General features: G+C 50.2%; 1 gene segment (V, D, J or C); it reads left to right on the forward strand.

Moving 5' to 3' along the window:
* The first annotated feature begins 1,418 nt into the window (after nt 1–1,418).
* LOC139245188 (Ig kappa chain V region Mem5-like) lies at nt 1,419–9,864 on the forward strand. The segment is given in 4 exon segments: nt 1,419–1,467; nt 1,655–1,949; nt 3,902–3,936; nt 9,536–9,864. Coding segments are annotated over 4 exon segments (708 nt in total).
* Nucleotides 9,865–13,670: the final 3,806 nt, after the last annotated feature.

The following is a 13,670-nucleotide window of genomic DNA, read 5'->3' on the forward strand; positions in this document are numbered from 1 at the left end:
CTGCATCTGAACTTGAAATTCAACCATGCTATGATCACTCATTGCAAGGGGATCCTTTACTGGGAGATTGTTTATTAATCCTGCCTCATTACACAGGACCAGATCTAAGATAGCCTGCCCCATAGTTGGGTCCGTTACAGACTGCTCAAGGAACCCATCCCTTATGCACTCTATGAACTCTTCTTCAACGCTACCCTGACCAATTTGATTTGTCCCATCAATAGGGAGGTTAAAATCACCCATTACAAGTCATACCACGACAACTTCCAGCGCGAGCTGCTCCAAGTGAGCGACAGCTTCGAGGTGGGCGATTGGGTGACGTCATCAGGACCCAGGTCGCCATTTGGAGCATGGGCAGGAGCATCGGCTGAGCCTAGGTAAAGCAGAGAAGCGGGAAGGTCACGGGGAGGTGTGGCGAGTGATCGAGGGGAGGAGCGATGAGGGATCGTGGCTGAGATTTGCTGAGTGGTCATGGCGGAGTTCCAGCCAACGTTTGGTGCGGAGGAGCGGTGAGGGATCGTGGCGGAGATTTGGTGAGGGATCATGGTGGAGGTGCGGTAAATGAGGATTCGGCACCAGGAGAGCCGAGGGCCCAAGAGCAGCATAGACCAGGCTACACTGCGATATGTGTGCGCACTAGGCCCATGCAGTAGAGCAGGTCTCCAGTCGTCCTGGTTAACCCTTGCCACTGGATAAAGGCCTAGCTCTGTCAAGCCTGTGTAGTGGCTGATGTGCAACAGTCACCACACGTTAAAACAATCCATGCACAGGCATCTTCAACCTCTTCAATTGGAGTTCAGGACTGGAACATCGGGTCCTTCATTGAAACATCTCTGAACTCATGTGCAAGCAAGTCATCCTCGTTCGAGGGACCGTCGATGAGGATGATGAGTAGGTCAGTGAGGTCAGGAGCAGTAGGTCAGTGAGGTCAGGGACAGTAGGACAGTGAGGTCAGGGGCAGTAGGTCAGTGAGGTCAGGGGCTGCAGGTCAGTGAGTTCAGGGGTCATTTTGGATCAGCACTTGGTGTGAGGCAGGGGAGGAGGATGGAGGGGAGGGGGGCGTAGGAGGGGAGGGGAGGAGGGGAGGGGGGAGAAGGTGATGGGGGAGAGAAGGTGAGGAACGGCAAGAAGGGAAGGGGGGAGAGAAGGGGGGAGAAGGTTAGAGGGGGAGATGGAGATGGTGCGATCGCGAAAGAGCAACAGAGGGTGACAGACAAAGAGAGGAAGGGAGAGGGTGATGGTGGGAGGGAGGGATAGAAGAAGAGGAAGTGCAAGGTGCTGACGTGGCTTTCTCTGGGTGAAGACATTTACATACTGAGGGATGGGCAGTGAGACTCTCTCAGGCTGCAGGTTTATAAAGCAGAGCCCAGTGAAGGGCAGTTTATCAGTAAGCAGGCACAGGGACAGGAGCAGACACCATGATTTCACCCATCCAGCTGATCTGGCCTCTGGCATTCTGCGTCGCAGGTACCAATCTCTCTCCTTCCACGTTTAATATCTTCCTGCTGTCGATTTCTGTCCAACTCTACTGACCAGTGATTGAAGGGCAAATGCTGACACTAGAGGAGAACTCAGTGTCTCGAGCAATCTCTCATTTTACAGCGTCTTTCTGTGATAGTGCTTACTTCACTTTCTTTCCCCATTTCCCCCTCAGGTATCAGTGGGGACATCATCATGACCCAGTCTCCCCCGGTGCTGTCAGTGAGTGAGGGACAGACTGCAAAGATCACCTGTACCGCCAGTGCATCCGTTAGCAATGATGTTGCTTGGTACCAGCAGAAAGCCGGGCAGAAACCCACTCTGCTGATCTATGAGGCAACAGATCGTTTCACTGGAACCTCCAATCGCTTCACCGGCAGTTACCAGTCCAACACGTTCACCCTGAGCATCAGCAACGTGCAGAGCGAGGATGTCGCAGTCTATTACTGTCAGCAATATTACAGCACCCCTCTACACTGTGATACACAGCCGTACAAAAACCTCAATATACACAGCGCCACCTCCTGTACTGACTCACCCCACAGTTATATATAATATATAATAATGGACACACAGCCCCACCTCCTGTACTGACTCACCCCACAGTTATATATAATATATAATAATGGACACACAGCCCCACCTCCTGTACTGACTCATCCCACAGTTATATATAATATATAATAATGGACACACAGCCCCACCTCCTGTACTGACTCACCCCACAGTTATATATAATATATAATAATGGACACACAGCCCCACCTCCTGTACTGACTCACCCCACAGTTATATATAATATATAATAATGGACACACAGCCCCACCTCCTGTACTGACTCACCCCACAGTTATATATAATATATAATAATGGACACACAGCCCCACCTCCTGTACTGACTCACCCCACAGTTATATATAATATATAATAATGGACACACAGCCCCACCTCCTGTACTGACTCATCCCACAGTTATATATAATATATAATAATGGACACACAGCCCCACCTCCTGTACGGTTTTAAACATGACTGACACACAGCTCGATGGGAGTGATGGCAGGAACATTCAGCTGAAAGCTGCAGTGAATTGGGAAAGGATGGAGTGGGTCAGAGAGGAGTTGGGGCTGTGTCTTCATCACTGACAATCTCACAGCTCTACTCTGTACATTCAGACAGCACGGAGACACTGGGTGGTCCCTCTGTCCTCAATCCAAATAATCTCACAAACCCCCCACTATTGAGAGGGCCACAACTAATAAAACTCAAGGCATAAACATGAAAGGAAAGTGAACAAGTGAAATGGTCGTGCTCTTTCACTGCCCACCCCACACTCCAGGCCCTGCGGTGCCCACTCGTCGCAGAAGGCCTCAAGCCTACCCTGGGCTCCATCCCCAGGGTCATCCTGATGTGGACATAGCCCCCGAAGGGAGGCAGGCAGGCAGCGCGACCACCCCATGAGCCCCGTCCAACTGGGACCTGTGGATGGCCACCATGGGCAGGCCCACGGGGAGGCGCTCTGACCTGCCCGCTCTCCCTGCACCGGGTGACCAGGCCCAGGAGCAGCCCCATGGGGAGGCCCTCCGACCTGTCCACTCTCCCTGCACCGGGTGGCCAGGCCCAGGAGCAGGCCCACAGGGAGGCCCTCCGACCCGTCCACTCCCCCCGCACCGGGTGACCAGGCCCAGGAGCGTGGGACTGAAGTGGAGCCAGAAATCGAGGAGCAGCCCCTTCAAATAGTGGAAGAGGGGCTGCATCCTCTCACACTCCATGTACACACGGGTCACGGACTGAGGAAACAGGTTTCTAAAGCCCCTGAAACTCGTTATTTTATAATGATCCCCGAGGAAGGCCTGTGTCAGCAACACAAACATCTCGCTTGCAGACGGAGCCCGTTGTTCAAGGGGCACAAAGAGGTGAGCCCTGTGTGAGGGGGACTTTCATTCTCCAGCAATTCCATGGCCCCAGGGTTACCGTCTGATGGGGCGGGAAGGGCAGCTGGGAGATTTGTCCCAAACACGTCGGATTCCCAACTCTCCCGGGCACTGCCACAGGCAACTCAGACACAGAGAGAGAGGGAGGGAGAGAGGGAGAGGGAGGGAGTGAGAGAGAGAGAGAGAGCACGAGAGAGCGTGATTGTAATGGGAGAGAGATTGAGTGAGTGTGGGAGGGAGAAGGAGGGAGACAGATTAAGGGAGAGGGAGCGGCAGAGAGGGAGGGAGGAAGAGGGAGTGAGGGAGAGAGAGAGAGTGTGAGAGGGAGGGAGAAACAGAGTCAGCGAGACTGTGAGAGAGAGCGAGAGAGTATGAGAAACAGAGTGAGTGAGACACACTCACACACAGACAGAGAGCGGGGGAGAGAGACTGAGTGAGCCAGGGACGGAGGATATTGTACAGCCGCTGCACTGGAAGCTGTCACTGTGGCTCACGTTCGGTAAAGGAACCAAGCTCAGACTGAGTAAGTAAAACCCAATGCTCCGTTATTAACACTTTAAATACTGAATCTTTCTAAGACACAAATGCTGAATGTGCGAAGGTGTTAGTTTACATATGATTACACTCGATCCTCCCGTCTTTCCTCATCTAAATCTATCAGCATAACCCTCTATTCCCTTCTCCCTCATATCCCTGTCTAGCCTCCCCTTAAATACATCGATACTATTCACTTCAATCACTCCCTGTGGTAGCCAGTTCCACATTCTCACCGCTTGCCGGGTAAAGAATTTTCTCCTGAATTCCCGATTGGATTTCTTGCTGACTATCTTATATTGATGGCCTCTAGTTCTGCTCTTCCCCACATGTGGAAACACTCTCTCTGTATCCACTCTATCAAATCCTTTCCTAATGTTAAAGACCTCTATCAGGTCACCCCTCAGCCTCAAGAGAAAAGAGCCCCAGCCTGTTCATCCTTTCCTGATATGTAAACCCTCGCACTTCTGGTCCCATCCTTGTAAACCTTCTCTGCACCCTCTCCAGTGCCTGTGTATGGGTTATATAATATGGTGGGGAGCTGCGGTGAATGAAAGGGTTAATTGAAGAGTGCTGTGTATGACAGGGAGCCTGGCTGTATTCCTTTACCCACACTCCCCCTTCACCCAGCAAAGTACAAGTAACGAACCGTTACCCACCGTGTGGAGGAGATCTGGACGTTGGCACACTGCGGTCCCATCCCTGCACCATCCCCGGAAATCGCTCCCGAGCCTCCTGCCTGTCTCAGTGTGACAGACACGGTGTGTGAGACACGGGCAGAGTGTGGGTGTGAGTGAGTGAGCTCGCTGGGGGCAGTCTGTGCTCCTGTCACAGTCTCTGATATAACTGAGCTCAGCCTCAGCACACTGACACTCCCGAGGTCCCGCCTCCCCCAGCTCCAACTCTGATCTGTCCAGCCCCCGCTCACCTCCTGTCCAACTTCTGATCACAAACAGGGGCAGCAGGGCTCCAATCCGGCAGCTGCAGTGCTCCAGGGTTGTGGGGAGACTCTCAGTTGCTGTTTCTGTGGCTCGAGTTCAGGCCGATATTTATCCCTCGACCTACATCGCTTAAAATGCTTATTTACCACATTGCTGTGTGTGGGAGCTTGCTGTGCACAAATTAGTTGCCCTGTTTCCCACATTACAACAGTGACTGCACTTCAAAAATGTATTTCATTGGCTGTGAAGCACTTTGGGACATCCTGAGGTGTAAATGGCGCTATATAAATGCAGGCCTTTCTTTAATTTCTCTTTTCTTTTTATTAACTGGGCATCGTACAATTCCTCTGCTGATTAAATCTGGACCCAGCAGAAAATCCCCAGAACACGGACTAATGTTCCATAAGAACTTGGGAATTAGGAGCAGGAGGAGGCCATTCGGCCCCTCGAGCCTGCTCCGCCATTCAATGAGATCATGGCTGATCTTCTACCTCAACTCCACTTTCCTGCACTGTCCCCATATCCCTCGATTCCCTTAATATTCAAAAATTTATCGATCTCCGGAATATACTCAAGGACTGAACCTCCACAGCCCTCTGGGAAAGAGAATTCCACAGATTCATCACACTCTGAGTGAAGAGGTATCTCCTCATCTCAGTCCTAAATGGCCGAGCTTTTATACTGAGACTGTGACCCCTGGTTCTAGACTCCCCAGCCCGAGGAAACATCGTCCCTGCATCTACCCTGTCAAGCCCTGTCAGAATTTTGTATGTGTCAATGAGATCCCTTCTCATTCTTCTAAACACTGGAGAATATAGGCCTAGTCTACTCAATCTCTCCATAGGACAATCCCCCCATCCCAGATGTCCATCTGATGTGTCTTCATGTTTGTCATACGTGATGGAGCAGACAGCAGGAGTTCCACCAGCAACGCAGGACGTTACCTCAGTGCCCGGCCCACTTTCCCCATCCACTTACCATATTCTTACAGGTAAACGGGCTTAGCACCTGCCCTCGGCCGTTAAAATGTCGCACCTCTACACCACAGGCTGCCCGTCATCTGCTCCCCATCTCACTCCTGAAGGCACTACCTCTGGCTGGGGCACAGCTCCCCTCCCTAAGTGGGCTCACTGTCCCAGTGTGATCCCTGAGACTGAGTGTGTCATGCTTATCGACAGTGAGGTATCAGCCGTGGCTCAGTCACTTGCACGCTCGGCTCTGAGGGACATTCACGACCACCAGACATCCCAAAGTGCTTTACAACCAATGAAGTACTTTTTGAAGTGTACTCACTGTTGTAATGTAGGAAATGCAGCAGCCAATTCGTGCACAGCAAGCTCCCACAAACAGCAATGTGCTGATGACCAAATAACCTGTTTTTGTCATGTTGCGAAATAAATATCGGCCAGGACACCAGAGTGGGATTTGAACCCTCAAATTCTGACTCAGAGGTGAGGCTGCTACCAACTGAGCCACTGGCTGACACCATTTGGTCCATCGTATCTTCGCTGGCCGACAAAGATCTCTCCAGCTTAATCCCACTTTCCAGCTCTGGGTCCGTAGCCCTGTAGGTTACGGCACTTCAAGTGCACATCCAAGTACTTTTTAAATGTGGAGATTGTTTCTGCCTCTACCACCCTTTCAGGCAGTGAGTTCCAGACCCCCACCACCCTCTGGGTGAAGAATTGTTTTCTCATCTCCCCTCTAAACCTTCCACCAATTACTTTAAATCTATGCCCCCTGGTTGTTGACCCCTCTGCTAAGGGAAATAGAGCCTTCCTATCCACTCTATCTCGGCCCCTCATAATTTTATACACCTCAATAAGGTCTCCCCTCAGCCTCCTCTGTTCCACGGAAAACACCCCCAGCAGATCCAATCTTTGTTCATAGCTAAAATTTTCCAGTCCAGGCAACATCCTCGTAAATCTTCCTGTGTGCAATTGGTTGTAAAGCACCTTGGGACATCCTGAGGTTGTGAAAGGCGCTATATAATTTCAAGGCCTTCTTTCATTGAAGTGGGAGGGCCCTGATCCTGACCCTCGCCCATTGTCTGCGCACTCTGACCTTCCAGGAGCTCACGGGATCATTGGGAGCAGTGACCCTGCCTGACCCCGGTACACTGAGGCTAATTGTAGCCTCACCTTTGATCTCACCCCGGTGCTGGGCAGCAAGCTTTTAAACGCAATCTAGAAGCTTCTGCACCGTCACCCAACATGAAGCCTTGCTGAAGTGTGTTTATACAAGTGTGCCGCAATGTTCCCGGATAAAGTTCTCCCAATCTGTGTGTGATCTGAGCTTTCTCACTGCTGAGCCTGTTTCCCCTGTATCCACCCATCTACAGTTCGAGCTTCCTGCCAGTGAACAGCGTCTTAATGGGACACTCAGTCTTCACCGACTCTTACTGTTAACCATTTCAGTGCTGAATGTGTGCCAACCCTGCACTGCAGATGTTTATACAACAGTCCAATATGATTTTGAGTATCAGCCGTGGCTCAGTGCATTGCACTCTCACCTTTGAGTCAGAAGGTTTGTGGGTTCAAGTCCCACTCCAGGGACTTGAGCACAAAAATCTAGGCTGACACTGCAGTGCATTGCTGAGGGACCGCCGCACTGTCGGAGGGGCTGTCTTTCAGATGAGACGTTAAACCGAGGCCCCGTCTGCCCTCTCAGGTGGATGTAAAAGATCCCATGCCACTATTTTGAAGAAGAGCAGGGGAGTTCACCGGTGTCCTGGTCAATATATATCCCTCAACCAACATGACAGAAGAACAGATTTTCAGGTCATTATCACATCGCTGTTTGTGGGAGCTTGCTGTGCGCAGATTGGCTGCCGTATTTCCCACATTACAACAGTGACTGCACTCCAAAAGTACTTCATTGGCTGTAAAGTGCTTTGAGACGTATGGGGGTTGTGAAAGGTGTAATATAAATGCATGGCTTTTATTTTTTTTAATCACCTTTGTAAGGGGTGGTTTGCAGGGGGTCAGCTTTCCCTTCTGACCTTATATGAGCGGTTTCGAATCGCTCCCACACCCTTGGTCCCAGACATTGGAATTATGAAGGGATTGTGACAGACTTGGACAGACAATCGGTTTCAAGGTAGGAAGCAGGTATGCCTTTATTGTTTTTAAAAAGAAGTAAAAGGCACACCTTTAATAACACACACAGACCAATACACACTGAGGAGTACAATACATTGAATAAATTGTCAAATTACAGCCTGTGGGGAAAAGAATACAGCTTCAACTCTAAATGGGGTAAAGAGGAGAATGCAGATACATTTACACAAGTTATCCCAGCCTCCCCCCTCCCAATTCCCCTAACTAACTAAGTTAGAGCTCTGAGGGTTCAGGGGCTATGCTCACCAATCCCTTTAGACAGTTGCCGGTGAATCACAGTTTCGGGGTTCGCTGCACTTGGCCTTCTAGGCTAGCCGTACCCCGGATGGAGGAGAGGACTTCGGACTGCGTAGTCTTCGGTTGGGATGCATCCGTTGATGCGGTAAGTTGCGTTTTGGATGTATGGGGTAAGTACCCATTTTCTTTGGTTAGGAATAGTTTTAGTTAGTCCCTTTTGGTAATTTCTTCCCCATTGGGACGTTCAGAAGTAGATTGTAGAGTGGTTGTCAATTTGGTTGCTGACAACCTTCCGTTTCGTGGGCCTCGTGCTCGGTCAGTTCCTGATCAGTTCTGGTAGTTTCCTTCACTATTCCATTTCTTCACTGTAGAGCAAGCAGGCTGCTTGTCTGTGTCTGTGTTCCAGTCTGTGTCCTTGTTCGAGTCTGTGCGAGTTCCAGTCTGTGTTCTGTTAGTTTTTCCTTGTAAAACTGGGGGATAGATATATCCCAAAAAAAGGTTCCGTTATCTCCCATCAAATCTCTTGGGCTCTGTTTAAACTGTTCTATCCATTGACTTTCAAATGTCTCCTTTGTCAGCAGTAACTCGATTAGGGTGTGAGAATGTGCTATCACTGGTTTTGCATTGTTTTAGGATTGTCCAGTTTTTCTGACCATGATTTCCATTATGCTTGATTGGGTAATTCGATTATCTCTTAGGGGGTGAATAGTTCCCCCAGACAGTCTGGGATCCTTAATACACGAATTTTCTTCACAGAAGTTAGCCCCACCTCCTGTATTCGGCAACTCTTTTTCGCAGCCAAAATGTTGTATAATCTTAAAATCGATATGCTCCTTCCCATAGATGTTTAGGGGATCTCAGGCTTCTGTAATTTAGGTCCATTTTGAATTCTCTTTTCAAAAAGTCCAAACACAGGGGAGGTCTCCATGAATGCATCCCCTTTTATCCCCTGCAGGCGCCGTCTGCCCCTTTAAACTCATTTTAAAAGTCCAGAAAGGGATTCTTCTCCTCTGCAGGGGAAAGGTACTAGGAATCTTTGCGAAATATTGGTAAATTCTACACCTTAACATTAAACGCATTTATATTTAGATTAAACTTATCAAGCGAGGCAAAGAAGATGAAGAATTAGTGTTGCTCGCCTCTAATGGTTAATCGCCAGCCAGGAGTTCATTAACCCAGGTCTCCGTTATCAGATCTGAATTATCCCCACACGGAAACACCCACAGTGACACAGACCCACACACACACAGACTAATATACACCTATTAAACAGATTTCTCCTCCCTTTCAGGTCGAGGGAAGACACCACCCACGCTGACCCTGCTGCCCCCCTCCCCGGAGGAGGTCACGACCAAGGGCACTGCCACCCTGGTGTGCCTCGCCGATCACTTCTACCCCGATGCGGTGGAGGTGGAGTGGAAGAAGGACGGGGCGACCATTTCGGCCGGGGTCCAGACCAGCGACTACCTGCGAGCTTCGGACAACACCTACAGTGTCAGCAGCCTGCTGACCCTCTCTGGCTCCGACTGGGAGTCCAACGCCAGCTTCTCCTGCAGCCTCACCCACGAGAGCCTCTCCTCTCCCCTCAGCAAGGGGGTCAGGAGAGCAGAATGTTCGTAGTGTGTCAGGGACAGTCCGCGGGGGTGACGCAACTTTAAACAGAACAGGGGGTGAGCCGGGAGGGCATAGGTCATTGTCAGCACTGCATTTCTACTCTCTTCCTTCTCGGGACTATGTCAGGGAAAGCATCTGAGGGTCAGGGGGTAAGGCATGTTATTGGGGCAGTGTCAGGGGAGCTTTACTCTGTATCTAACCCGTGCGGTACCTGCCCTGGGAGTGTTTGATGGGACAGTGTTGACTCGTAAAACCTCTCGAAGATGCTGAAGACAGTCAGCAGAGTAAAACTAATGTTAAACTGCGAAGTGCCGCTTCAGTAAGCAGACCTCCTCCCTGCTCACCCTGCTGTTACAATTCAAGGTTTTGTCCCCGTTTAAAGGGACAGGATTCTCACGGTGTGGAGAAAATCCCCACAACTGTTTTAATAAAGCTGCATTCTCCCTGTGAATGTCTCCAGCTCGCTCTCACTGGGCTGTTTATTCAAGTCTTATTTCTGTAAATGTGAATCTGTAAAAGGCAATAAACGTGAAGAATATTCAGTCTGTGTCTGGCGAATGCTTTGGAAATGTCCCACCTCCCCCTCAACTGGATTGGCTGCATTTCAGTAAGTGTCTGTCCTGATTGGCTGGGTGGGCTGTCAATCAATGGCACATCAGAAGGAAATTTGATTCAAAGCCTGTTATCAATCATTTTAAAACGATCAATTTGGCCTTGAACCCCTGGAGTGAACAAGATTAAACACAGAGACACTAAAAGCTGCTGGGGTGGGTGGGGTGGCTTGACCCATCCACCTCCACGGAGGTGTGTGGGGGACCTGACCCATCCACCTCCATGGCACGAACCTGGTATTGCAGTACTTCCAGGAACAGTGCAGTGGCTCCCGGCCTTTTGGCTAAAAGCATTGGCGCAGAGTGATCCATGATGTGTGCAAGGTGACCTCTGGCGTTTGTGATTTGACAAAGAATTGGAAAGATTGGCAACGAAAAATAAAAAAAAAAAAATTAAACCCTCTCTGTCTGAGCATTGGCTCTCACTCAGCACACTGGGGGTGTTGGGGCAGCCCCCGATGGTGGGATCGCACTGTGCACTGTGTGCTGACTGCTGGGGACAATCTGGGGGCAGGAGGCCACAGTCACAACGTTGCATTCTCTCTCCTTAACGTGTGGCTCGTGGCAGCAGCACAAAACTGTACCGAGTGAGGCCTCAGCTTAGGGAGAGGAGCAGTCAGTGTATCACCGTGTACATGTTCCTGAGTGTTAGTGTGGCTTACCCAGCACCGCCTGTAGGTGTGTGTGTGTGTGTGACTGTTACCCAGCACTGTCTGCAGGTGTGTGTGTGTGTGTGTGTGTGTGTGTGTGAGTGTTACCCAGCACGGTTATGTCGGCCTGAGGAGAGCTCCGCAGTGATGCTCCAGCTCCTGGGGGAGTCGGGGGTCGTTAGGAGGCTGGGGGGATGGGGGATGGGGGAGTGGAGGGGAGACCAGAGGGAGTGATCGGGGGCTGACCTTGTGGGAACTGGGGGGGGGGGAGAACCTGGGCGATCGGGTGTGGGGGTTCTCAGGGGGTCTCACCAATACCCTGTACAGATGTAGCAGGACTTCTCTGCTTTTATACTCCATCCCCCTGACAATAAAGGGCAACATTCCATTAGCTTTCCTGATCACTTGCTGTACCTGCATACTAACTTTTTGTGTTTCATGCACAAGGACCCCCAGGTGCCTCTGTACTGCAATAGCTTGCAATTTTTTCTCCATTTAAAAAATAAACTGCTTTCCTATTCTTTATGCCAAAGTGGATAACATCACATTTTCCCACATTACACTCCATCTCCCAACTTTTTGCCCACTCATTTAGCCTGTCTATATTGCTTTGCAGATTTCTTCTGTCCTCCTCACAATTTGCTTTCCCATCCATCATCATTGGCAGTCCCTCGGAATCGAGGAAGACTTGCTTCTACTCTGAGAATGAGTCGTTCGGTGGCTGAACAGTCCAATACGAGAACCACAGTCCCTGCCACAGGTGAGACAGATAGTTGTTGAGGGTAAGGGTGGGTGGGACAGATTTGATGCGCAATCCTTCCGCTGCCTGCATTTGATTTCTGCATGCTCTCGGCGATGAGTCTCGAGGTGCTCAGCGCCCTCCCGGATACACTTCCTCCACTGGGGGCGGTCTTTGGCCAGGGACTCCCAGGTGTCAGTGGGGAAGTTGCACATTATCAGGGAGGCTTTGAGTGTGTCCTTGTAACTTTCCTCTGCCCACCTTTGGCTCGTTTGCCGTGAAGGAGTTCCGAGTAGAGCGTTTGCTTTGGGAGTCTCGTGTCTGGCATGCGGACAATGTGGCCTGCCCAGTGGAGCTGATCAAGTGTGGTCAGTGCTTCAATGCTGGGGATGTTGGACTGGTCGAGGACGCTAATGTTGGTGCCTCTGTCCTCCCAGCAAACGTGGTTACTTTACACTCGATCCCTTTGTCATTAATATAGATTGTAAATAATTGAGACCCCAGCACCGATCCCTGTGGCACCCCACAAGTTACCGTTTGGCAACGGGAACATAACCCATTTAACCTGACTCTCTGTTTTGTGTTAGTTAGCCAATCCTCTATCCATGCTAATATATTATCCCCAACCCCGTGAACTTTTATCTTGTGCCTTTTATGTGGCACCTTATTGAATGCCTTCTGGAAATCCAAATACACCACATCCACTGGTTCCCCTTTATCCACCCTGCTCATTACATCCTCCAAGAATTCCAGTAAATTTGTCAAACATGATTTCCCTTTCATCAAACCGTGCTGACTCTGCTTGATTGAACTATGCTTTTCCAAATGTCCTGCTATTGCTTCCTTAATAATGGATTCCAGCATTTTCCCAACGACAGATGTTAGGCTAACTGGTCTATCGTTTCCTGCTTTCTGTCTGTCTCCTTTTTTAAATAGGGGTGTTACATTTGCTGTGCGTGCTTTGGAGAGGGCGTTAAAAGGTGCGGTGACATCCAGAATACCAGATTTTCCGTCCATTCAACAACAACAACCTGTATTTATATAGCGCCATTTACGTAGAGAAATGTCCCAAGGCAATTCCCAGGAGTATTATGAGATACAAAATTTGACACCGAGTCACATAAGAAGAAATTAGTATAAGTGAGCAAAGAGGGATGTTTTAAGGAGTGTCTTCAAGGAGGAAAGAGAGGTAGAGAGGCAGAGAGGTTTAGGGAAGGGAGTTCCAGAGCTGGGGTCTCGGCAACAGAAGGCACGGCCACCAATAGTTGAGCGATTACAATCAGGGATGCTCAGGAGGGCAGAATTGGAGGAGCACAGACATCTCGGGAGGTTGTGGGGCTGGAGGAGATCACAGAGATAGGGATGGGCGAGGTCATGGAGGGATTTGAAATCAAGGATGAGAATTTAAAAAATCAAGGTGTTGCTTGACCGGAAGCCAATGTCTGTCACTACCCTCCCCCCTACCACCAACGAGCAGCACCCCCGCCTCCCTCCCTCTCCTCCCTCACTCCCGCCCTCCTCACACCCCTCCCTCACCATCCCTCCCTGCTATTCAAACACCCCTATCCCTCACCCACTACTCCCTCCCAATCTTCCTGCACCCCTACCTCACACACCTCTCCTCCCCCCTCCCATCCCCTCCGCCCCTCCCAAGCCGGAATAGGCCATTTGGCCCCTCGAGCCTGCTCCGCCATTCAATGAGATCATGGCTGATCTTCTACCTCAACTCCACTTTCCTGCACTGTCCCCATATCCCTTGATTCCCTTAATATTCAAAAATTTATTGATCTCCATCTTGAATATACTCAAGGA

The sequence above is a fragment of the Pristiophorus japonicus genome, unplaced genomic scaffold (assembly GCF_044704955.1).
Source record: "Pristiophorus japonicus isolate sPriJap1 unplaced genomic scaffold, sPriJap1.hap1 HAP1_SCAFFOLD_214, whole genome shotgun sequence".
In the NCBI taxonomy this organism is placed as follows: Eukaryota; Metazoa; Chordata; class Chondrichthyes; family Pristiophoridae; genus Pristiophorus; species Pristiophorus japonicus.